The following is a 26,654-nucleotide window of genomic DNA, read 5'->3' as shown; positions in this document are numbered from 1 at the left end:
TGCCTTTACAGCCATCTTCATTGTAGTCCATTACATCGAGAGGGAGATATATCGCAGACTGCTCATGATATTGTTGCGACAAGAGATTCCTAACATTCCGAACATATGCATGCTGCATTATTTAGGTTGGCTAATGTGAAATATCAACCTGGAAGCTAAAGGGCAATAAAGAAGGTCATTATTTTCTGTAGTTACCAATTCGGTCCACAGTGGCTCCTAAAATAAGACTATAAAACTTTTTGCTGACTGCTGAGGAAAGGAATGAGTCCGGAAGGAATATACGTGTGTCTGAATAGCGTATGGTGTGTTTACATGTATGTCGGTAACAGTGCTTAGATGTAGAAGATAAGCAGAATTAATTGTGTTGTATATAGTTGCTTATATTAAGTAACATAAGCTTGGTCATTCCAAACTAAAGCTAGGAGCAAAACCACATGTGAATTTGTATATGTATAGGAAATGTTTCTCATTCTTGCGCTACAACCTATTCAGCTTTTAAGAGAAAGAACTCTAATATCAAACTCTGCCCCCTGCAGCAAATGTCCCTGCACAGCTTTACTTTCTTATTTACATCAATCTGCTTTTTCGAATGCGACAAACTCCCTCAGCATAAATACAAAATCCACTGTCACAATCAGAATCAGCCGCCCGACCACTGCATTAATTCCCTTATCCTCACAGGCCCATCTGCACACCTTTCAAACCGACAGCTTATCAGGGTCCATGCGCCCGTGACCTTTACTGACCTCAATATGAGCAAGAACTAGATTTCCATGAGGTGCTCTAATGGCCTCCTGCACTATAAACACCGTCAATGCACCACCAGCTTATTTTAATCATACCGGAATGTGTCATATTTTGAAACGATCACCGCTTCTCCTCTTTAACAATCGAACAAAGATTACTCTCCCTCCTGTTTGCATGATGGCGGCGGTTGAAGGATGGACTGGGCGGCCGTGGCTCAGATTGATGACGGTGTCTCACGCTGGTTAGAGGATGCAAATGGTGATGTCTTGCTGGCTGGTGGAAATGTTAAATGTCTATTAGAGCATGCATGTGATTTCTTTTTTTTTTTTTTAAAGCCCTGTTGATGGGTGGTGGTGTCAGTTCATGTTGGTTAATGAGGGTTTGTGACTGAGTGTGTGGCTGCCGGTGTGTGAACATGCCTAATGCAAGTGTCTGCATCTGTTTACAACTGAATTAAAGCAACTGGCCTTTAACTTAGTTTGTTTCCCAGTTTACATTTTCTCCTGCATACTGGGTTGATTAGTGTTTTTAGGGGGAATGGGAACCTTATAGCCTGCATTACAGCCTCTGTGAGCTTTTACTTAACATTGCCCTTCGATGAGATTCTCGTTTTAGCTCCACTTCACTGATCGAGCGCCTTCACAGGTGGGTCCAGGACACCCACAGGTCTAAAAATAAACACATCAGACTCTTTTGTTAGCAAACGGAAAAAACTAAATACTCAATCAGCCCCGGACTCTCGCTGCGGCGACCTATTTAATCAACCTTGCTGTCGTTGAATGCTGTTAAGCATTGAATGCATTGACTGCTGATGGCGGCTCGGTTTGTGTTATTACAGCCTCCGGCGCTGTGTTCCGTTTCCCAAACGGCGGCACTTATTTATGCTGTCTCATTTCCCCCCCGCTTTTTTAATAAATTTGCCACACAGAGAAATGGTCACGATTGCAAATTGAAACCTGCCGAACTGGATTTTTCTTAGCAGCGATGTCTGTTATCTAAGTGCTCTGCATGCGTGACGTCCATTACACCTGCCAAGCCTTCAAATCGACCCTCTTTAAACATTGTTTTTTTTTTTCACCTCTTTCCTGCAAAGAGTGGGACCATTTGTCACTCGTGTCACTTTGATTGCATCTCTCCGCTAAAAGGAATCAGCGTCGGTCCCAAATTGCGTTTTGTGCAAACACCCACGTCGTGTGTGTGTCTCTTAGAAAGCGTCTCTCACAGGAAGCGTCCTACCGTCCTTCTCACCCCACATCAGTGCAGCGTATTTAAAAATCTGCGTACCAAATCCACAACGCGAGTCTATAATGAATATTAAAGAGCGATATTGCAGAAGGAATCTGATGTTTTATGAAGTCTGACGTCCTCCCATGTCCTCTGACCCGCCGCAGCTCAGCCAAGTCTCTCACTAAATGAATTTGGAGACCTTATTTTCCAATCAGGGCCACCGGAGGAGGAGGATAAAGGGACAGAGTGGATGAGCAGATTGGATGATTGATGACAGGGAGTGAAGGAGGAGCTGCATTTCAGTGGGAGGAAAAGGATTATTGTGTGTGTGTGAGTGTGTGTGAGTGTGTTGGAGTTATGACACCCCGTCCCCCCTACAGCTCCGGTAAACAGTGTCATTATCAAGCGCCTCCTGGAGTGGAACCACAGGGAGGGCTCCCATCCAGGAAATGGATCTTCCACTTTGTCCCGGCTGACCCAGAAATAGCGTGAAGCTGCAACACCCAGCTATTGACTCTTAGAGATATGCCCTCGTCAATGACTACATTTAGACGTCACAGCTGGAAGTGTGTGTTCGTGTGGTGTGTGTGAGTGAGGGTGCCCCCCCCCCCCCAACCTAGACACCATGCATGCTTATCCGAGTCACACCTGCCAGTTCGATTGATCTCCCCTTAACTATCTTCTCTCAAAGTGACACATTGAAAAGGAGGGAAGAATGGAAGCTCGCCGCATAAGCTCTGTCTCTTCTTCGCCAGCGCTGGAAATAAATGTTCCCTCTCACACATTAATGAATAGTGACAGATAAAAGGAAAGACATTTACCCCTCGATCTTCACTTCATTTTATTCCTCCTCCTTCTTCTTCCTTCCAGAAACGTCCTCCTCTGTGATGGTTTTCATGGACACGACGACCACGACGGCGAGGACCACCACTCGACCCACCACGGTTACCATGACGTCCACAGTGGCCAGGACGACAACCACCAAGATGCCCGCCACGACGGCCGCCGGTGCTCAGTGGCCACGGACGACAGCGAAGGTGGTGGCACCGGCTCGGACGCCCCTGGAGGGTTTGACCCCCGAGGAGGACGACAGAGCGCCGCCTTCCTCCAAGCTGCCCAACATCCGGGTGGAGTTCTGCAACCCGCTGGTGATGATGGACATCTCCTGGCCCAGGACCAAGCAGGGGGTGGTGGCCAAGATGCTCTGTCCACCCGGAAGCATAGGTAATGGAGATTCTTTCGATATCAGATTGGATTATCTGTGCGTTTGTTTGTTATTCAGGATTATGCAAAAGCTACTGAACATATAACCAGGATGTTGTATAGGTCAAGGGAAAAAAACACCCAGAGTTTGCATTAAACAATTAATTTTCCAGTGATATTTCCAGCACAAGGCTCTTCCTCGGGGTCCCCATCTTAAATACCCACAATCCATTTTGGCTGGGAATGGGAAGAACTCATTACATTTTGTTGAGGGTCTGGATCAGGGGACAGATCCAGGATCTTTAACATAAAGAGTTATTTCTCAGAGGATATTTTGTGCATCTTAATGAAAAATGTTATGAGAATTTATGATCTAAGTAAAAATCTGGATCTAGCAAATTTTAAATGTGGCTTCCTAAGGGGCTTGTTGATTGTTGCTGGAGGTTTGCACTCTACTGAGTGCCAGTCAAGTTATTTATTAAAAGGGAAATTCCAGTTTTGTACAACATGGTTATTGTTTTGTGTTGTCGTAACTCATGTGAGTAACAACCAGAACAGATCTGAACAGACCATCAATGCACCTATTCATCCATATTTGGACACTTACTTTGTAAACAACGTGAGGATAGACAAAATTCAGGGTTGAACCAATTTAAAATCACAAAACTGTCCTTTTCAATGACATGAAACACTTTTTATCGCACTAAGTTTGCTGATCATCCAAATTCTGATGGTCCCTTCCCCATTAAACCGTACTCATTGAAGTTTTGATTATTGTTAATGTCCAAATATCAGTGTTTTTCCAAATCTCAGCAGCTACTTTGGCCAAAACTAAAAAAAATAGATTTCCAGTTGCGAGTGGTACTTCTGTAAATTTGTCCGCAGACGTCTCACTGCACACGAACAATAGCAAGCTGTTTGCAGTGCCACATTCCAGTAGGTGGAGGGTAAACACCGTGATGATTAATGAGCCGAAACCTCAAACATTGTCTTTGTGCCGTCCAAAAAAATGAAAGATGTGAAACACATACGTTGTTTCTTTCCTTTCTTCCTCTCTGTGAAGATGTCAATACTCTCATTAGGAGGCCCGGGTCCACTGTGAGCCTTGTTTCCTTGATGTCGGTCACTGGAGTGTGTTTTCTGCATGTTTACACTCCCCCTGCAGAACTCGTTCTCCTGCTTCATGTCCTCACTCCTTAGTCTCACTCCTGACTCACTGAGGCAAGGTTAGAAATGTAGCTTAGCATCACTTCTGAATGGAAACAGGGAACTAGCACACACACATAAATATTTTGACTACTAATTTGTGGTTAAATGTATTTGTGCCGTGCAGTGAAAGAGCGGCTGTGCTTGTCAAACCTCTTCATTCAATATACACCGTTCCAGCTTTTGTCTTTGTCTCCAAAGAGAATGAACACACGTATACATAAAGATAAATCCGATTTGGCTGCTCGGGTTATAAAAGATTTACCTTTGGAGAGTTAACAAAAAAAACTGCTTATCTCAGAGTTCATATAATAATGAGACCTGACCACCGAGCGTAGACTTTAAATTTGAAAGTAAAAGCTCTGGTGTTAGAAGGTTGAAGATAATGCTGTGTGCTTGAAACGAGGAAATTAATTCAAGCTTAAAGGTAACCTAGAAACCGTCGCATTGTGGCTTTGTGCTGTCAGACATGTTGGTGCATAAATAAAGCATCTCAGTGGTGGCAGTGCCTTATTCTTATGAACCTACAATAAGATCCAATGTGCTTAAATTGCAGAAATGAGCTTTTGTCAGGGATTTTCTGAAACTTCCTTGTCATGATTTTTTTAGCAGACAGCTCCACCCACATTAGGGAGTGACATCACATCCTGAAATCTGGCTCCAAGCCTCAGGAATTGTGTTCATTGCATCAATCAGCGCACACACACCCACATTCAGGCTTCATTAAGGGGCAACGCCAGCACCTATCGAGAGCTCACTAGCAGGCGTCATGTGGCAGGATAAGAGCAACACAGGCCCCGCCTCCTCTCGGCGCCCTCTCTTCAAAGGCCGCCGCTCTTCACACGACAGCGCCGAGCGGAACACGACTGCGACGGCTTCCTCTGCCGCTCTTTGAAAGTTCCTCGAGCTCCCCTTCCATCTACCTCACTCCGCTCGCTGTCATTCTGCCCCCCCTCTATCCCCTCGACGCCCCCAATCCCACTCCCGCTCTCTCTCCCCCCTGCCTCTCAACATAGGAAGAAATGCAGAGAGAGTCACCCTCCCCTTATCTTATAAACCCATCAAACGTAAGGCTGTCAAAGGTGGATCCGGGGGAAGGAAATGATACGTCTATCAAAATTTGTATCTGTTAATGCCAGTCGTCTCGCCCTCCGACACCTCCACCCCCCTCTTCCTCCCCCCTTTAAGTAGAAGCAAGGGCGATTTAATGTCAGCGTGAAGACATTTGTCGATGTCAGCTCGGAAAATATAGACGTTACTTGAGGGACGGGAGGGAGAGAAGTCACAGACACTGTTTTCGTATCCATTGCATCCATTGGATTTATCACAAAATAAAGAATAAATGTTTGGTTAAACTGTATTTAAGTTGACAAATTATATTTATATGCTTAAAGATAGATATAGCAGAGTCAGAGAGGCTCTTATACTCATATCCGGGGGGTTTATTTGTGCCGAAGCCCACATGCAACATTGTCAGACACTTACTTAACGAATCACATCTCTGTCACCGGAGAGAAGCTCCTTCTCCGACCAGCTTAATTGACCTTTCGTGTTGGATTCAGCGATGGCAGATTTAATTGGCATGTATGTTGTTAGTTTTCTCTCTCTCTTCCTCCTGCAGCAGTTTGAACTGTCACACTCAGGCCCTGTCTGGCTTTTAATGATTAAATACAGACAGTGTCTGGGCGAGCTCGTCTGGCCTCCACTTCATGCCAGTCGCTGAAAGATAAAATCATCCATTTAGATCATCCATTATTTTAATCACTTACGAGTCGTGTGTCTTGGGGTGTCACAGCTTTATTTTGACAGGCTTTTGGAAATAAGTGCTTGACACACAGAAGGAAGAGACATTAGTGGACAAGCCTGACGGGCCTGTGTAATCCATCACCCTATCACGGAGTAAGAGAAATTAAGGCAGACCTAATTGGAGTTAACTTTCAGTAACACATGCAGAAACACACACACACATGACTGTCGCTGCTGTTTTATGACCTAACACGTCTCCACTGCTTTTCTTCTCTCTCCAGGCGTGGCCTCCTACATGTGCGTGGGTCCGGAGGGATACTGGGACCCCCAGGGACCCGACTTCAGCAACTGCACCTCCCCGTGGGTCAACCTCATCAGCCAGAAGGTACCGAGCTGCATGATGTAACAAGCTGAAAAATCTGTTCCCTTAAAGTAACATCACAGCTGGTTGGTTTTTGCAGAGAGCTTTTTGTCCTTACGGTGCCTGATCAGATCCACAGAAAGCACAAAAAAAATGTCAGAACAAACCTGAGTCACTTTGACCTGCTCCGAAAATAACATTTGGAAGAGTTCGCAATTCACATCGAGGTCACCGAGGATATATCGCTTGCGTTCGTAGGGCTTGTGTTTTTGTGGGTTTTTCTCTTTTGTTCTTTGTCTCTTTTTAATTGGTCAATTAGTGTCATTGATCAGCCAGAGGCTTTACTCAATGGGAGGGTTGTGTGTGAGTGTGTGTGTGTGTGTGGTCGGTGTGAAAACCTATACCACAGCACCATAGTCTAATGGGCTGCTGTGGCTGACGGCTAACCAGGAACATGGCCTATATGATGCAGTAGTTATTTGTCACTTACAGCTTCCCATGTTTGAATCTATAATCAAATCAAAAGATGGGACTCTTACTGCAGGAGAGGACCGAGGTGCCAGGTTGTGAATTGCAGGTAATGTCGGGAAATGTTCTCGTTTAAACTCATAGAACCCCGAGGCACGCATGGTTATAACACTGATGATCCCCTCCATGGCATATAGCTCGGCCCATTAAACAAATGGCCGTTTGCAGATATGGGATGGAGAGTGGAGAAATTAACTCACAGCAAAAGTTCTCTCTGAATTTCCGGCTGATTTGCTTTGTCCCGATTTTTGTCGAGGTGTGATGCTAATGTGGAAAGTTTCCTGTTAAGATCTACAGCAAAAAAGTAGCGTCAGTCAAGTACTGGGTGTATTTTTAACAAAAGTGTTATTAATCAAAAAAAAAGAAGAAATCACACTTGAGCCGTGTGCCTGTCGCCGTAAGAGACGCGGCGACATTAATGAAGATCAACCTGTCAGGGATCCGTAATGCCCATCTGGCAGCGCGTTTTTTTCCATCTCGAGCCACTGTCCTGTACGTGCCACTGCTCATTACCAGATGGTTTTCGTATATATACACCGAATTAGAAAAGAAAAAAAAAACAAGGATTCAGATAAGCAGAGAGTGTGGAGCCATTTACCCTCCGTTCACTGCGCTCCTCATTAAGAGACGAGAGCAGGCAGGGGGGGAAAGGAGGAAAAACAACTTCCACAGACACTTTCTCCTGCGTGCACCTCTGTGAAGAGAGCGGTGTAATTGGCTTCGCTAATAAACAAAGATAGCAGGTGATGCTGGAAGAAGCAGGGTGGGACTTTTTAATGCGGTGCCACTGTGTTTTTCGGGTCTTATCTCTCTGTACCTGATGTAATAGTCCTAACTTTTGAAGTTGGCCAACTTTTTAACATCAGACCGAAATAGTTTTACGCATTTAGTCCAATTGACTGCAAGTTGTATACTAGTTATGGTTATTTCAAAGCTAAATCATTTGTTTAATTATTTTCTTTAATGGTGGCACGGTGGAGTTTGATTTCCCTCCCTTTGTCTGAGTGGGTTTTCTTCCGTCCACCTCCCACATTCCAAACAGATTTGAGTTTAATTGCAGACTCTAAATTCTCCATAGGTGTGAATGTGAGTTTGAATGGTTGTTTGTGTCTGTATTTATGAAAGGGAACCTGTTGAGTGTGTGTATCCTGCCTCTCACCCAGTGCCAGGTTGGCTCCACAGCCCCCCTGCTACACTCAGAAAACTGAAGTGATTGATATATTTGTTTGTATCCTCTTCTGTTTTTAATTAAAGCCAGTTTATTCAAATGTTTGTCGAGCAGAGGCTCCGAAAATAAAGGCAACTTGCTATGTCTGATATCAAGGGACATTATTAGCTCGGTAGCAATGTGCAGCGTGATTTGAAAACCAGGGTAAAGAACTGTGCCAAGTGTGTGTGCTAAGAAGAAGTCTGTGAGCAGAAACCTCTCAGTGTTTTTGGTGAGTCTCATTAGCCACTAGAATATGCATGTGTAGCTTTATAAGTCAGATATTAGGAAGAAAAAGCAAAGGAAGACTTTTCTCCACTATTGCCTGCATATCTACATCAGGAGATTTGACTTGTGGTTCAAACACGGTTCACCGAACCCCATAGTTACTGTTGCCAAGCGGCTAATTTGTAAATCAGGAGGATCTGAAAAAACCGAGGGCGCTGTTATGGCAGGTCAGTGGAAACACGGGTCAACTAACCAACACTATCTTCACATTACAATGATCAATGCAACAAACTAGACCTGCAGGTAACAACAGCTTTTTTACCACAGTGCCCTGGTCTGTTTCTGTCTTGGGAGACACTTTCCCGATAGATAGGACAAATATATTGAAGACAACACACACTGGTCCCAGAAGGTGGCAGCGATTCAGCTGAGCGGATGTCGGCTGCCGTAAAAAACAAAGTAGAAGCAGAAAACACAGATTTATGTGCAAACCAGATTTTATGAAAATTGCTGAAGTTGCAGGCGGCAAGCAGAGCGCGGTCCTACATGGGGAATACTTTTGAGTATGACCCCGAGGTAGACAACAGTGAATGTGTCATGATGAAGAGCGACGCTGACATTTGTGGGATGTAGCTGAAAGGGAGAAGAAAATCCCACTAATTTAAAGATTCACCTCAAAGGCTCTGGCAGACGAAGAGGAGTGGAGGCAGCGAGAGACTCGTGTAAGCTCAGAGCCAGACAGCTGTACCACAGCGAGACCTCCACAGACACAGCAGCCCCTCACCCCGGTGCTTTGCCCAGGAGGATGCGTGCTGTGCTGCAGGAGCATCGCATGCACGAGGAGGCGGTGGTTCAAATGTTCACTAACTAGTATTCAAGCGATTCTGACAGTAGTCTAGAACTCCTGCCTGAGTGAGATCATAGCTCAGCAGCCGCGCAAATACTGCAAGATAACGTCAGGAAAAGCTCGGAGCTGGAATCGGTGTGTTGATGGATGGACTGAACGTTTAGATCATCCACACGCTGGCGAGTTGATGGTCTGCTGCATCGACCCGACGCTGACCTGACGTGGGGAAGATGGGACGTCAGGGACGACAGAGTGCTGCTTGCTACACCGATAATGGAAGCAATAATGTGAAGGCCATGTGTGTTGCAAGGGCCGGAAAGAAAAGGAAGAAGATCCAACAGACTCTTGAATGCGATGCAGTTAGATGGATACGAGGAGAAGGGTTAGAGCTAGCTTAGATACCTGTAAGACTATTGTGAGAAATCTATGTATTTGATTGGTTACTATGTGTCTTGTAAATAAAAAAATTTAAGAATCCAGCTGCCATAAATTGTCTTGAAGGGAAAAGGTCAGGCACTGCTGCGGTGTGATTCCAAATGAGATGACTAAGATCTAATGGAGGTTAAGGGAAGACATTAATCCAAGTTGCTTTAGCACTGTGCTTTCCTCAAGATGTTATGTGGTGGCAGCTGTGGGTGTGTTTGTGTTTGTGCAATTTCCTTCTGGCCCTTTCATGTAGACAAAGTTTTGCTCTGGATTCATCTGAGAGTGCTAATTATCCGGCTCTGCTCTGGGTCCAGCAGAGTTAATGGGTCATGGTGTTTACTTGGTATCATGTTTGATGTGTTATTTCTTCGCACCTTTTTTAGCTTCAGTGGATGAAGAATTCCCTCGTAACACAAGTTCATAAGAAAACTAAAACTTAAACTAATTCTAGTCAATTTTTCAAAATAAAACCAAACCTAAACCACTTACTCACTCCGAACGACACAAAAATATATTTTGAGGCTATAATTAAAGCTTACAGACTAAGAGTAAATGAATTAGACAACAAATTATGTTTGGGACCAGAAAAAAGGGTTAGGGTTAGTGGAGAAATCAAGTTGGTGCAAGACAAAATAAGGCAAACCCTCACAGCAATTATGATGTGTCTCCATTTTTTGCTAATAAATCCCAAGACACAAAAATCACATAATCTTAAACATGAGAAAAATGAATATCCAGGTGCATCTGTCCTCTGTGTACCACATATACGTCCTCACGCTGCAGTGCTCCCCTTTAGTTTCATAAAGGTCTAAGGCTATCTGGGGAAATTCCCTCAACAGTTTGATTTTATAATTGCTTCCGGGTAGACTATTGGCCCCCGTGTACAGTCAGCTGAGAACCATCTCGCCACATTAATTGCGTGCAATATAGCAGCAGTTATGGAAAATGCATAGGCTGACTTGAATTTATATCTGCACATTTATGTATTGCAAGTTGGCATGTTTCCCCCATGTTTTCCCGTGTGTAGGCTGAGGAACGCAGTAAAAACAAATTATTAATAGCAGTCTTATCTGAGCTACGAATCTCAGCCATTAAAGATATTCACACGTTTCACTCACTATTTGATTTTTGTTTTTGTTTTCTTTAGCTAAAAGCCGGCGAGACGGCTGCGGTCATCGCCAGGGAGTTGGCGGAGCAGACCAAGAGTAATCTCCAGGCGGGGGACATCACCTTCACGGTGAAGGCCATGGTCCAGCTGGTGGATCTCCTGGACGTGCAGCTGAGGAACCTCACGCCAGGCGGCAAAGACAGCGCCGCCCGGAGCCTCAACAAGGTAATGAGAGGCCAAGCAAACATCCCTTTTAACCCCTGAAATAATTCTGTGCATCAAATAAAAAAAACGAAAAATAACTAAAAAACAAGAAAGATATGATATAGCACTTTTCTCATGACTAGGAAACCATAGAGAATTTCAAAAAATGGAGGTCCGCCTTCCAGAAATACCTGCAATTTTGTCCTGGGCTGTCAGGCAAAACAAAAACCACCATTTCTCTCCACATTTAAGCTGAAGCTAATGTATTCCTTCCCCAATTCAGCAGAGTGAAGTGAGTTGAAGTCGGGCAAAAACCAGCTTGAATAATACTTTCTGTCTGCCGAGCAGCCAACAGGGAAAGCAAACATCAGTGAAATTCCAAAATGTCAGTCCTTAATTTGCTGGAGCGACTACACTTGCAGAGGAGCCCGCACACCTGTTCCAGGATAGCTTTTTTTCCTGGGCGCTTTTTTTATTTCATTGCCACAACAGACACAGATGTCCCCATTGAGATTTAAGTGCCAGTTTTCTCCAATGGAGATGGGAGGCAGTAAAGATGGCCAAAAGGCCTCGGAAAGGGAACACGACGGGTAAATTCACATTGAGGAGCAACTAGAGTTTATAATGCCTCTTGAAAGAGACAAAAAAAAGAAAGTTTCTCATAAAACACAGCGTCGGAGGTGGAGGAGCTGTCGTAGGCTCGAGTTTCTCCCGTAAAAAATGGGAAAACCCATTTGGGATGAGGGGAGTGAACCTGCCTCCAAAACCAGGATCATTTATTCAAGAGGTCACAGGTCCACGATTGATTCATAATTCTCTCTCCACTGAAACACACTCCATACTGGCAGTGTGGTACATCTATGAGGGGGGGGTCCCTATAGCTTCCTCTTGTTTTCATCTTCCTCTGCCAGTGCGAGTTTTCCCAAACGAAACCCTGGAGTCCACCGATCCTCTTCCTCTCTGCTCTGGCAGTGGCGGGTGTTTACCTCCCAAGGTTCAATCATTGTTGACACAATCTGCAAAGAGCTAAGCGAATTAAAGGTATATATATATTATTTTTCGATAGCAAAGCAACAACACTCTCTGCCAGCAGACAATGAAAGGATCGAGTTGGCGAACGCCGGGATCTGTGTGGTTTTGGTGATCAAAGGGAAGCTGGCTAACGGTTGCGGTCGGGCCCGTTTCCAGGAGAGTGGGATGGGATGGAGAGCAAGAGGAGCCTTTATGGGGACATGTAGCTCTTTGGAGCTAATCTGCACGGGTTTTATCACGGTACCAGAACCGAGCGGTTAATCCACAGAGTGGCTCCACTGTTTGAATCAGAAGTCGATTCACTCTCCGTGCACTGCCGAGTCACTAAATTGAGTTTCCTCTTTGAATTGGAGCTTCCTGCTAATTTTCAGGTTTTCTCCGTTTTTGTGACAATTATCTTCCCCATAGTGGTGGCAGAGGCGTCCACACAAATACACTAATGTTTTAAAACAGAAACAGCTCAGTTTCAGTTCATACTCAAACAATTGTAATTCAGTATCCATGTCGCCTCCATGATTGGTTGATGCTAGCTGTTTATTTTCTGAAAAATCACATGATAAGATCCTGACAAATCAAGGGACAATCCTTCCTTAATACCCAATCAGGAGGTGAATATACAAAATACATAATTTTGATTACAGTGTTTACATGAGTTTCTTATAAAATATTTAAAAAATCTAGTTTTACATGCTCAAAAACTAGTAAATGTAGCAAAGGTGATGTGTTTTAAAACTGAGACGTATTAGTGTGGAAGGAAGAAATAACATTGGAACAATGTATAACAATGTCACAGCCATATTTCCAAATATCTCATTTCAGTTCTAGCCTCTGCTATTTCCAAGCATAATACAACTATTGATTTTCCAACCATTTAATTGAAGAGAACCTTTAACTTTTCAAGAGTGAGGGATCACTCCCCCCCCCTCCCTACTGTGAAGTCTGTTTTTCAATCAGAAATGTATTTCAAGTGGAATTGTTTGCGTTGTTGACCTTTTCGCTAACTGTTGCATTTTTCTCTGGGTTGCAGCTGCAGAAAAGAGAGCGCTCTTGCCGGTTTTATGTTCAGGTATTTGGACGTTATTTCCCCCCCGTAACATTGCTGTCACCTTCATTTTTTGAACATGTAATTTGAGGTTTGACCTTTTGAAATTAAAAATAAGAAGAAAACACAAAGCCACAGTTTGAAAATCGGTATATTCGTATATCCCAAACTGTACTTGTGGTAGAATCAAATGGTCAAATTTCATTAATATCATTTCAATGACATTGCATCCAAGTACAAACCATCAGTGCATCGAACCCACCATCATTTAGTCACTTGTCATTATTTACCCCTGCATGGATGTGTCCTGATGTTCCCCTCCATCTCTAATACGTGTGACCTGAGCATGAGGCCGAGAAGTTTTGTGTTTTCAGATGCCAAATAAGCTTTGTGGATTTTTCTCTAGTGTCTCAATATTTTATTTTTTTTAACCGTCACATCAGCGCTGATTCTCGGTGAAATAGCCCACATCAGTCCAAAGTAAACCTCTCAGGCATGTACCACATTTCTCAGCAAATGCTTAAAAGCCAAAAAACTGACCTCATTATCCCAGGAAGTCAACTTCTAACTACTCACTCAGCCAAAGTTGTGGCATGTTATGATTCTGCCTAATGCATAATACATGTGTGTCCTAATTTAAGTGGGTCGCCCATCGCCCTCACTCAGCTACTTCCCTGGCTATTGAGTGATTTTTGTTACCCCGGGGGTCGACTTTTGAGCTGTCGTCAGAATCATTTATACCTTGAGAAGAAAAACTATGTGAGAAGTTGGCGTCCCCGGTCTTCCATACAGATCTGTCCACTAAGCCAGATGTTGGTTCACATGTATGCTCGGCAGCGATCATGTTAAGAAACACGCATTTTGCCCCGGATTCCTCTGAGGCTTGTCAGGAGCCACTTAGCTATGTATCGTCATGTGATTATGGAAATTACCTCAGCGTGTCTTCACATGTGCAGATGTGTGGCGTTCTGCTTTTTCTTTTTCCCCGAGCAAATGTCACACAGTCGCTCACAGACAACAGTTTGTTAAGTGTCTGTGTTGCCAGAAGCCTGATTTAGCTCCTTCTTCACAGACATCCACAGCTCCGATATCGAATGGGAGCTACACAGCGGCTGCTTCTGCTGACACATTTCTTCTTGCAATGAATATGCTCCCCTATACCCGCAGACATCGGGAATTTTGTCTGTGCAGAACTTTTACATGTACAGAAAAACCTATAACACACCAGAGGAAAGAAAAATACAGAAATATGTCCATTAAAGTTTTGTTCGGAGGGAACACGTGTCCTTGGGGGAATTGGGGAAGTCTCAAGAGATGCACAGGCTTTATTGGTTTTGCTCTTTTTCAAGGGAGTCATTTTAACTACAATTCTTGAGGTTATTTTTATTTGGACAAATTTGAACAAGCAGCCATTGGTTTGGCTAACCAGGAGAAATAAGTACACTAAATACATGTACACCTCTCTACATCTTGGTTCAGGTGTCGTTTACACTTCTTTGTATTCTGCACAGCCGCTCAGCCGTGCACCTTCTCTCCTCGGCTCCGTCCCCGAGCTGCCGGGGTTTGACAAATTCAAACAGCAGTGCGGCGCTTTTACTTGACGAACCGGAATAATGGAGGAACATCTGTGGCCTTAGGTAAACACGGGCATCGACTGCACGCGCTGCCAGCCTCCCAGAGACTTTCATTGATTAGGGAAATTGGGCAGCGTTCTCTCCAACGGGGCCCTGGTGGCTGACGTAAGTGGGATAAGCAGAGGAATACAAAGCGAACGGGGGGGGGGGGGGTGGGGGGTGCGCCTGCCTGTGTTGTCCCCTCTGCTCGTGGAGAGACCACGCATGTTGAAGCCAAACAGACTGGGGGAGAAATGGGATTACACGAGTATATTCAATAATATTCGGGAATATTCAAAGTTGGAAACTTTCCATGGGAATATACAGGAATTACCGGGAATAAACGGGAATATACGGAAATTAACGGGAATAAACTGGAAATGTTGTGGGTAATTTATACTAACTGTATTTACCTTGTCATATACATACATAAATACAAACATTTTGTTTTGTCATAGGCTGATTCATCGAAACTTACCTGACTAGTCCTGCACACTACAGCAGGCCTCAATAGCCCTGCTGTAGAGTGAAGGATGCTGGGAATTATCTGTGCATGTGATGGAAGAATGCACAGTGGAGGGTTGAAACTCAACATGCAGCGTTTGCTACATTCCATACATCTTTAAAATAGAGTTTTGAATGATGGTTTTATTGCTCAGCGTTTAATTTGCGTATTTTTTTTTTTTTTTCAAAATTCCCAGAATTCCCGAGCTAATCTTCCCATGGAAAGTTTCCGGAAATTTACCGGAAACTTTCCGCCCCTTTGCAATCCTAGTGTTGAGGGATTCTTTAAAAGTCGGAAAAAATACACGGGCCTTGTGGTTGAGGTGCGGTGATATGTCTGATGTGGAGTGAATCTCACGGGGGGGGGGGGGGGGGCTTCCATCACGATTAAGGGCTAAACAAGTAGACGGCTCTTGAATCCACACGGTACTGAGAGTCTGTCTCATTATCCACATCGGGGCTCGTAAAACAATACAGAGAGCGTGTTTGCTGTTTCACATTTTCACAAACCGCAGCGACAACCCTGCCTCCGCGGATCCTTTGCGGATAACTCGGGCGATTTAGTGCTTATGAATCCTTTTTTTCTTTTTCAGTTGTTAACAAACAGCGATATCTGCTGCTTGTCACAGCCAATTTAATCCCACTGAGCAGAATACGGTCTTGATAAAGCCACAGAGCATGTAATGATCAACTCCCTGGGTTCTGGATTCCCCCTGCAGGAACGCTCTCTCTCTCTCTCTCTCTCTCTCTCTCTCTCTCTCTCTCTCTCTCTCTCTCTCTCTCTCTCTCTCTCTCTCTCTCTGTCTCTGTCTCTGTCTCTGTCTCTGTCTGTCTCTCTCTATCTCTCTCTCTCTCTCTCTCCGCTGTGCTCTTTGATTTTGAACAAACTTGATCAAAAAAAAAAAATGGCCGCCTTCCCGCCGTGCCGTTTGGTCCCATTAACGGCAGCCTGTTTATAGGCAGCGACATGACGGCCGTCCAATTACTGCGATTATTTCCCGTACACGAAGCGCCGAGCTCAAATCAAACACGCTCGCTTTTTGAAAATACCTTCTTCTCCACCCCCCGCGGCCATTTATTTGGTTTCAAGTTGAGGACGTGCGCTTAACAGTAAACGATGCTCCTGCTTCCGACGCATAAAAAAGATCCAAATAATATTGCGTGCCTTAGGGAAAACAAAGTGAGTGTGAATTCTGCAGGGCGCGAGGGGGGGGGATACTGAGCTCCGACCCCTTATTAAAATGACACCTTTGCGTGGGAGCGTCCCGGCGCCGGCTGACCTCAGAGCAGGCGAAACGGAGGGAGGCTCCTCGTTTCGGGAGAGACGTAACAAGAGATGATAAAAAATTTCCCCCGGTAGTCAATTTGTTGAAAGATGAAGAGAACCACGTCCTCGTAAACACAGAGCTCCTCCTCCTCCTCCGGCCGGCCGGGGGTGCACGGTTCTGCCTGAACGCTCTCTGTGAGCCGTCTCCGCTCCTGATGAGGAGACAGGGAACAAAAAAACTCTCCAAACATTCAGGGATTTGTTTTGAACAGTCGCTTTATAATTTTATATATATATATATTTAGTGTTTTTAATGAGATTCAGGTTTTATTAATACACATATAGTGCATACTTAAATAAAAAAAGGCCTGATGTTCATTAAAATCTGGGTGAAGGACAAGGTGAAAACTACTGAGTGGGTGTGGAATTAACTGCACTCGAAATCTACCCTGTGGAGTATTTGACCACTGTTAACACGATGGATCTATTTGCGCTTTCATGAGCTTTTATCAGCGAGTCCAGATTAAAGGTTTGTCTGTCTCGTGTGTACATGGAGAAACAAGAAGATTACAAGCCGGCAAATATCAATGTCAACAACAAAGCTGCGGCATTTTATGTTTTAGTTCCAAGACTAAATTAATCTCTGCAATAATTTGATGTTAGTTTCACCAATATGCTGCTTTGAGCTTTAGTTTTTTTATAATGCAAATGTGTGTACTTTTTAGTCTAAACATTGAATGCAATTCACCAACTTTTATGCAAGAAATGTCAGAAATTATTGACACACATCGATTGACAGAATAAAGCAGGACGCGTTGGCTTTGGAGACGTCAATTGAAATGCTGTGGTTTCCTTGCTTTACAGCTCTAGGCAATCAAATCACATCAAGTCAAACACAGGTCCTGCTTGACATCCACACATTTAGCAGAGAAGGAACAAATATCATCATTCCTTCTCAATGAAATTCTAGTATTCCCTCTCTTTTTAGCTCTTCCTTGGTCTCCACTCAGGACAGATATCTTGCTCTTGAGCCGTCCAGTGTGTTCTTAAAGAAGTGGTTGATTTTGCAGTGGACTGGTGTGTGTTCAACTGGTCGTCCATTTCATCACTGGGTACTTCCTGTTATTGCATTGATTGTGTGGCCCAGGCAATACACTCTGATTGTAGTGCACGCCCACCGTCACAACACATGAGTGCGACTCTTGTGAATTAAGGAAATGAAACAGACTGTGAAAAAAACTAGTTTGTGTTGTAAAATCTACATGTTACTGATTTTTAAAGCCAATTCAAATAGCAGGAGATCAGCAAACAGGAAGTTGACTTGCTGAACTACAGTAAAATGTGCTTGTATTACAGGGCACTTGTAAGTCGGTTTGAAACAAAGGCTTGTCCTCTCTCCAGTGGAGGCAGGTGGCTGCTGGGGCGGGGGGGAAGTGTACAGTATAACACGATGAAACCTGAGACACAAGACAAGAGGCACAGAGGTAATCCCTCAGCAGCGCCCGTACAGTACGCAGACACCACCGCCCGCTAAGAGAGAGGTTTCATGAAATATTAAGTGAGGATGCTGCAGAGATGCTCAAAGAAGACAGATGATTTTGGCCGCGGCAGGTGAAATGAACACGGGCGAAAACAGAGGCAGCGGTGATGCAACAGCTCGAGGAGGACAGCGGGAACAAGATATATCCCCACATTGTTCTGTGTTTGTGTTGTTTCCACCCGTTTTTTTTTGGAGATCAGCCTTCAACTTTGGGGAGAGGACAGGGAGTGAGGGGGAACCAACCGGTGAGGGGGGGAGGAGGGATGAGAGGACGGCAGCCGAGTGCACACGCGCCAGCAAGGGGAAGCAAAGGGAGACCAGCCTCCGCCAGAATCAATTTCCCGGACCCAGAGTTCATTTCATCAATCAGCACACAGATAGAGGCACAAACACACACACACACACACACACACACACACACACACACACACACACACACACACACACACATACTGGTTTCCATGGTCTGCGGGCCTCGAACTTGTTGTCATCATCTGTGGGGACCACCCTTTCTAGAGGTATTTGAGGTATGAAAAAAATCAGGGGCACTAAAAAAAATTCTGTTAGTACATACACAACTTAAAATATCTAAATTTATGAAGTAGTATTTTGACTGTGCAAAATGGGGACCGAAGAAAAAACGGGTAGGTATGGCTGATGGGGACCTTATTTACATATCATTTGCATGACTCACACAACTTGTCATAAGACTGATGGGGACCTTGCTTCAATAACGCATTATTACATATATATATATTACTACTGATACTGTAAGTCCTTCCATTATTACATTTGTTAGAGCAGTTTGTTTAGTCTAACCCAAAGAAGAAAAATCAATCTTGGCTCAGTTGTTGATAGATAATGTAGCGATATAACATGAGGCCTTTAAATGGTGATAGGGATGCAAAGCATCACTTTGCACAGAACATCTTGCTGTTAATGAACTCTGCCTTACAATGAAGCAGAATTTGATAGGACTATTAGTGTTATGCGGTTGAAGTGAATATTAACATATCAAACAGTGACATCTATCTACATCCGTACAAAGAATAAATCTTATTCAGTCAAATTTGTAAGATATTTTTAATTACAGCCAACTGCAGAGCAACAGCTTACTGCTATTCAATCACTTTCAAAATATTTGGTCGAATGAAAGACAAAATTCAAGTTATCTGAGTTGTAGGGAAAGACAGGATTTTTTGTAAACAAATAAAATCTCAAGTTTTACCGATCCTTCCTTTTAACATAACTCTTTTAGTAAAAAAAAAAAAAATATATATATATTTTAGAATTTAAAATAACAAAAATGTTGGCTATTATTGGCACTTCAGAACAGAACAATAAAATACATTTTTTTTAAATGCCTTAGTCATAGTAAATAAACATTTTCAGTAGACCAAGTTAGTATCTGCCATACCAGATAGGTGGTAATCTTCCTATTATTAACTAAATTTCCTCTTGTTGGCTGTAATGCGGTTATATATGTAGAATTTCACATTCTGCCAGCTCCGGTCATTAAGAGCTTCTGGTTCAGCTCTTATACACTTCTCACAGTCAAACTTTGCTGGAACAATACAAGATGTGATGAATCGATTCATGTGGCTTTCCACTGCCTCCACCTCTGTCTGCTTCCAGGGTGTTTTCTTCTTTTGGGCAGTTGTACCTTTAAGTGGTCAGAAAAACAAATTTGTAATGACAAAGTGTGTAAGAGTTATAATCCAAAGTTACAAGTTCTGTACAGTATAAACTAGCTTCTAAAGTATAAGAAAACTAATTTATACAATTACATTGCCAAGAAAGCACTGATTTGTGCATTCTGCCTGAAATGGTCAGTGGGAAAGAGTGATTCCATTTTCTTATAAGCTGTACATGCTGTGTTATATTAAAAAATAAACTGTTAATTCTGGTCACTGACATGGACTCACATTTACTGACATCAATTTCTCAAAATTGTCATGAAGACAATAATGTATTTATAAAATGTTGGATCTGTTGGATAAATAAACACAATGTACCCATTCACTCATTAATCTAACTAAATATGGATTTGTGAGTACCCAGGACAGGTGGTTGGTATAGGGGCTAGTTGTTGTTTGTATGTTAATACTATTAAAACTGTTACTGTTATGAGTCCTACTTTAAGCACCTAATAGACTATAGAATCAGCCTAAAAACCCTTTATCAGACTATTGCAGGCCTGAATATACAGATAAAACTAAATTAAATGGGTGCAGCAACAGTTATGCGGCAAAGTATTGGTGGCAACATCTTAAATGGGCAACACCGAAAACAGACTCTGATCTGGTCTTTTTTTTATGACTGCTATCTAACAAATTTGGCAATTTCTATATATTTCTAATATCCATGAAAGAAGCAAACATAATAAATACTGACATTAAAAAGACAAGAGGTACTACATGTCAAACGTTTACCTTTTGAGGAAGGCCTCATCGTACTGACTGGTTTTGGTTTATTGGGTGGTTGTGGCTGCATTTCATTCCTCTCAGCGGGAGGAAGTGACTCCTCTGCTGGTGGTGCTATAAAAGAAAAAAAAAGAAGTAAAACTTTAACAACATTTTCCAGGGACAATTTTTAAATGACAAAATTATAAACAGCTTTAACATGGTCGGGGATTTGAAGGTGTGCTGTTTCTTTTTCTGTTCCCATATGGCTGCTATGACACATTTTAAAACATTTGGACATTTCTATAATTAAAACACTAACAATTAATATAAAGAAAGAAGCATACATAATCAATACTGACATACAAAAGATAAAAGAGAAGTGTCATGAGGTCACCTATTGAGGAAGGCCTCATTCTGCAGGATTCTGAAGGTACCTCATCACTTGATGAGTGTGGATTTTGTCTCTTGGGTGGTTGTGGCAGCATTTCATCCCTTTCGGTATGAGGAAATGTCTCCTCTGTATGTGGTTCTATGAAAAAACAAAAAAAGAATTTCACTTTAAAGACATATATGTACTACAGAATAATGATAATACAAAATTGAAAATTCAGTTTAATTAATAAAAGTGTATTCAACCATTCAAGTGTTGAATACACTTTTTAAACTACATATTATTAAAAAGATGAATAAATAATGTTTGTTAATTTTTATTTTCGATTGATTTCGAGATAAATGTGTGTGTCAATGGGTGAATGACAAAGCTGTACTGTAAAGCACTTAGTGGTCTTCAATTATATCACACAAACATCAGTGTAACCATGCGAAATGAATAAATGATGAACAAAAACAAACAAAAAAGTGAAATAAAATAACATACCATTTGGATCTATTCCAATTTCATCCAACCCTTTAGGCGGTCGTGGCACGAGTTTACCCTTTCCGTACTCCATAACTGCTGCATTGTGAGCAAAGTTTCCTCTGTTGCCAATATAATCCAGGTGTCTTTTTTTCTCTTTGGAACCTTTTGGAAAGCTTAGAGCTTTAGCCACATCTGATTTATCTTCATGTGCACGCTCTAGATGCCTTGCAATTTTTGAAATAGGCTTACTGCAATACAAGCAATAATGTTTTTTGTCATACACACCCTTCCCACCTTTTTTTTTAAATGAACTGACAACGACGCTGTCGTTTATGGTCTGACTTGAACAGGGTTCTTCTACTGCTCTGGGGGCTTCAGGTGTAATGTTGTGACTGTCCAAAATCATGTTGTCTGGTGTTGTAGAATCGCAGACAGGGGGGCCTATTGAGCTATCCGGATCACTGTCACTTTTGGTACCTGGTACGTAGTCATCTGCACTCTCTGATGACGAATCAAATAGCTCAGAATCTTCCAGATCTGTGTCTTTCATCTAAAAAAATTAATGAAAACATTATAAATATGTAGAGCTGTAATGGTTAGATTAGAAATTAGTCAGTAACCTAACAGAACCAAATTAAAATTGTTAACAGTGTTGATGTATCAATTAAACCATCATCTCATTTGGCTGTTTTGCAAGTTTTGTTTCATAATTTGTTTATTTTAGCAGTTTATATTAATAATAAACAGGGTATTTTGACTGTTCTGAAAAAAATAAGATTATATCAACTTGCATCAACTTGAAAAAATTGATGTTCAACTTAAAGTGATTATTTTTTACAGACTACATTATATATATTGTTAAATTATAATCCACTGAATTATTGGAAGTTATTTGTGAATGATGTCAACTCACAGTAAGTACTTACCAGAATACTTTTAGTCCGTCTTAGTTTTGGTACAAAAGTCTCAGTTTCATTTTCGAACTCTGTAATCTGTAAATAAAGGCACATGCACAATAAATAATATAGTAAAGTACATATAAGAATATTTGAGACCAAAGTTGTGTCTGCTCTGCTAAACTAAGTCTGAATTCACAATCTACAAAAAATACATTTCATACATTTTACACACAACATTATAGTTCATTGTGGGGACCAGTTTTATCTAACTTTTCAAAAGTTACAACTTGCACACTGTCAGAAGGTGTTTTGTGGGGACCTCGTGACTCCAAACTGTAGAGTGATAATTTATCAAGAAAGAAACAACTGTGAAGTTTGAAATCTACCATGAATATACCTCTAACACTAACCTTCAAGATGTATGACTTCAAATGTCATTGTATACCAATTTACATTACTTCTGACCAGTGAAGCTCTTTCTCGTTCACACAACTTAACACAGGCTTTGTGGGGACATTTTACACACAACATTATAGTTCATTGTGGGGACCAGTTTTATCTAACTTTTCAACAGTTACAACTTGCACACTGTCAGAAGGTGTCTTGTGGGGACCTTGTGACTCCAAAATGTAGAGTGATAATTTATCAAGAAAGAAAATACTGTGAGGTTTGAAATCTAGCATGAATATAGCTCTAACACTAACCTTCAAGATGTATGACTTGAAATGTCATTGTATACCAATTTACAATACTTCTGACCAGTGAAGCTCTTTCTCGTTCACACAACTTAACACAGGCTTTGTGGGGACATTTTACACACAACACTAAAGTTCCTTGTGGGGACCAGTTTTATCTTACTTTTCAAAAACAGTTTGTACTTGCACACTCTCAGAAGGTGTTTTGTGGTTACACACTGTCAGAAGGTGTCTTGTGGGGACCTCGTGACTCCAAAATGTAGAGTGATAATTTAACAAGAAAGAAAATACTGTGAGGTTTGAAATCTAGCATGAATATAGCTCTAACACTAACCTTCAATATGTTTGACTTGAAATGTCATTGTATACCAATTTACAATACTTCTGACCAGTGAAGCTCTTTCTCGTTCACACAACTTAACACAGGCTTTGTGGGGACATTTTACACACAACATTATAGTTCATTGTGGGGACCAGTTTTACCTAATTGTTCACACACAGTTTCTACACGAACTCTGAACATAGAGTGACAAAATAATGAAAAAATAGTGATGGACATGAACTTACCTCTTCAGGTGTGGTCTTTGGCGCAAAGGCACCATCTATCAGACTCTCTGAGTGGACAGGATCAGAGTCATCCTCCTCCATGGTGTCAACAGTGATGCTGGTCGTCTGTAACAACAAATTGTATGACTATTTCAAGAAATTTAAACATAAGAGACTAATGGTTCATTCAATGTATATAATACATTGACATTCAAAAAGACTGACCATTGAGATTTTACCTCTAAAATGAGAAACACCCTGTTATTAACATAAAACAAACTCCAGAGAAAAGAAGCTTGAATTAATTTTCAACTATTTCTTCCTGCCCAGCCAAGCTCTATCTCGTTCACACAATTTAAATAAAACAGGCTTTGTGGGGACATTTTACACACAACATTATAGTTCATTGTGGGGACCAGTTTTATCTAACTTTTGAAAAACAGTTTTTACTTGCACACTCTCAGAAGGTGTTTTGTGGTTGCACACTGTCAGAAGGTGTGTTGTGGGGACCTCGTGACTCCAAAATGTAGAGTGATAATTTAACAAGAAAGAAAATACTGTGAGGTTTGAAATCTCGCATGAATATAGCTCTAACACGAACCTTCAAGATGTATGACTTGAAATGTCATTGTATACCAATTTACATTACTTCTGACCAGTGAAGCTCTTTCTCGTTCACACAACTTAACACAGGCTTTGTGGGGACATTTTACACACAACATTAAAGTTCATTGTGGGGACCAGTTTTGTCTAACTTTTCAAAAACAGTTTTTACTTGCACACTCTCAGAAGGTGTTTTGTGGTTACACACTGTCAGAAGGTGTCTTGTGGGGACCTCGTGACTCCAAAATGTAGAGTGATAATTTATCAAGAAAGAAAATACTGTGAGGTTTGAAATCTAGCATGAATATAGCTCTAACACTAACCTTCAAGATGTATGACTTGAAATGTCATTGTATACCAATTTACAATACTTCTGACCAGTGAAGCTCTTTCTCGTTCACACAACTTAACACAGGCTTTGTGGGGACATTTTACACACAACACTAAAGTTCCTTGTGGGGACCAGTTTTATCTTACTTTTCAAAAACAGTTTGTACTTGCACACTCTCAGAAGGTGTTTTGTGGTTACACACTGTCAGAAGGTGTCTTGTGGGGACCTCGTGACTCCAAAATGTAGAGTGATAATTTAACAAGAAAGAAAATACTGTGAGGTTTGAAATCTAGCATGAATATAGCTCTAACACTAACCTTCAATATGTATGACTTGAAATGTCATTGTATACCAATTTACAATACTTCTGACCAGTGAAGCTCTTTCTCGTTCACACAACTTAACACAGGCTTTGTGGGGACATTTTACACACAACATTATAGTTCATTGTGGGGACCAGTTTTACCTAATTGTTCACACACAGTTTCTACACGAACTCTGAACATAGAGTGACAAAATAATGAAAAAATAGTGATGGACATGAACTTACCTCTTCAGGTGTGGTCTTTGGCGCAAAGGCACCATCTATCAGACTCTCTGAGTGGACAGGATCAGAGTCATCCTCCTCCATGGTGTCAACAGTGATGCTGGTCGTCTGTAACAACAAATTGTATGACTATTTCAAGAAATTTAAACATAAGAGACTAATGGTTCATTCAATGTATATAATACATTGACATTCAAAAAGACTGACCATTGAGATTTTACCTCTAAAATGAGAAACACCCTGTTATTAACATAAAACAAACTCCAGAGAAAAGAAGCTTGAATTAATTTTCAACTATTTCTTCCTGCCCAGCCAAGCTCTATCTCGTTCACACAATTTAAATAAAACAGGCTTTGTGGGGACATTTTACACACAACATTATAGTTCATTGTGGGGACCAGTTTTATCTAACTTTTGAAAAACAGTTTTTACTTGCACACTCTCAGAAGGTGTTTTGTGGTTGCACACTGTCAGAAGGTGTGTTGTGGGGACCTCCTGACTCCAAAATGTAGAGTGATAATTTAACAAGAAAGAAAATACTGTGAGGTTTGAAATCTAGCATGAATATAGCTCTAACACGAACCTTCAAGATGTATGACTTGAAATGTCATTGTATACCAATTTACATTACTTCTGACCAGTGAAGCTCTTTCTCGTTCACACAACTTAACACAGGCTTTGTGGGGACATTTTACACACAACATTAAAGTTCATTGTGGGGACCAGTTTTGTCTAACTTTTCAAAAACAGTTTTTACTTGCACACTCTCAGAAGGTGTTTTGTGGTTACACACTGTCAGAAGGTGTCTTGTGGGGACCTCGTGACTCCAAAATGTAGAGTGATAATTTATCAAGAAAGAAAATACTGTGAGGTTTGAAATCTAGCATGAATATAGCTCTAACACTAACCTTCAAGATGTATGACTTGAAATGTCATTGTATACCAATTTACATTACTTCTGACCAGTGAAGCTCTTTCTCGTTCACACAACTTAACACAGGCTTTGTGGGGACATTTTACACACAACATTATAGTTCATTGTGGGGACCAGTTTAATCTTACTTTTCAAAAACAGTTTGTAATTGCAAACTGTCAGAAGGTGTTTTGTGGGGACCTCGTGACTCCAAAATGTAGAGTGATAATTTATCAAGAAAGAAAATACTGTGAGGTTTGAAATCTAGCATGAATATAGCTCTAACACTAACCTTCAAGATGTATGACTTGAAATGTCATTGTATACCAATTTACAATACTTCTGACCAGTGAAGCTCTTTCTCGTTCACACAACTTAACACAGGCTTTGTGGGGACATTTTACACACAACACTAAAGATCCTTGTGGGGACCAGTTTTATCTTACTTTTCAAAAACGGTTTGTACTTGCACACTCTCAGAAGGTGTTTTGTGGTTACACACTGTCAGAAGGTGTCTTGTGGGGACCTCGTGACTCCAAAATGTAGAGTGATAATTTAACAAGAAAGAAAATACTGTGAGGTTTGAAATCTAGCATGAATATAGCTCTAACACTAACCTTCAATATGTTTGACTTGAAATGTCATTGTATACCAATTTACAATACTTCTGACCAGTGAAGCTCTTTCTCGTTCACACAACTTAACACAGGCTTTGTGGGGACATTTTACACACAACATTATAGTTCATTGTGGGGACCAGTTTTACCTAATTGTTCACACACAGTTTCTACACGAACTCTGAACATAGAGTGACAAAATA

The 26,654-nt window shown here is 41.7% G+C and overlaps 2 protein-coding genes across 2 annotated transcripts in view; one reads left to right on the top strand and one right to left on the bottom strand.

The window, feature by feature from the left end:
• Nucleotides 1–26,654, top strand: part of LOC133028790 (adhesion G protein-coupled receptor L3-like) — a 144,576-nt gene that overhangs the window by 55,381 nt on the left and 62,541 nt on the right. The window contains exons 5-8 of the mRNA XM_061095824.1: nt 2,845–3,198; nt 6,411–6,514; nt 10,874–11,059; nt 13,098–13,136. Coding sequence (XP_060951807.1) covers nt 2,845–3,198; nt 6,411–6,514; nt 10,874–11,059; nt 13,098–13,136 — 683 coding nt within the window. The remainder of the gene's footprint in view (nt 1–2,844; nt 3,199–6,410; nt 6,515–10,873; nt 11,060–13,097; nt 13,137–26,654) is intronic.
• Nucleotides 19,351–22,288, bottom strand: LOC132996093 (uncharacterized). The gene is made up of 6 exons (XM_061066415.1): nt 22,227–22,288; nt 21,595–21,850; nt 21,319–21,462; nt 20,836–20,970; nt 20,469–20,573; nt 19,351–19,699 (listed from the first exon to the last, which is right to left on the bottom strand). The coding sequence occupies exons 2-6, from the start codon at nt 21,848–21,850 to the stop codon at nt 19,479–19,481; spliced, it is 861 nt and encodes a 286-aa protein (XP_060922398.1). The 5' UTR covers nt 22,227–22,288; the 3' UTR covers nt 19,351–19,478.

The sequence above is a fragment of the Limanda limanda genome, chromosome 22, assembly GCF_963576545.1.
Source record: "Limanda limanda chromosome 22, fLimLim1.1, whole genome shotgun sequence".
Lineage (NCBI taxonomy): Eukaryota > Metazoa > Chordata > Actinopteri > Pleuronectiformes > Pleuronectidae > Limanda > Limanda limanda.
Note: the sequence above shows the minus strand (reverse complement) of the source record. Positions and strands in the feature narration are given on the sequence as shown.

What these genes read in the sequence shown, in the direction of transcription:
- LOC132996093 (XM_061066415.1), bottom strand. Translation starts at nt 21,850, where the DNA reads ATGAAAGACACAGATCTGGAAGATTCTGAGCTATTTGATTCGTCATCA. An exon ending in CAGTTCATTTAAAAAAAAAG is followed by an intron (nt 21,463 to 21,594) that starts GTGGGAAGGGTG and finishes GCTTTCCAAAAG; the next exon opens with GTTCCAAAGAGAAAAAAAGA. An exon ending in AATTGGAATAGATCCAAATG is followed by an intron (nt 20,971 to 21,318) that starts GTATGTTATTTT and finishes GTTTTTTCATAG; the next exon opens with AACCACATACAGAGGAGACA.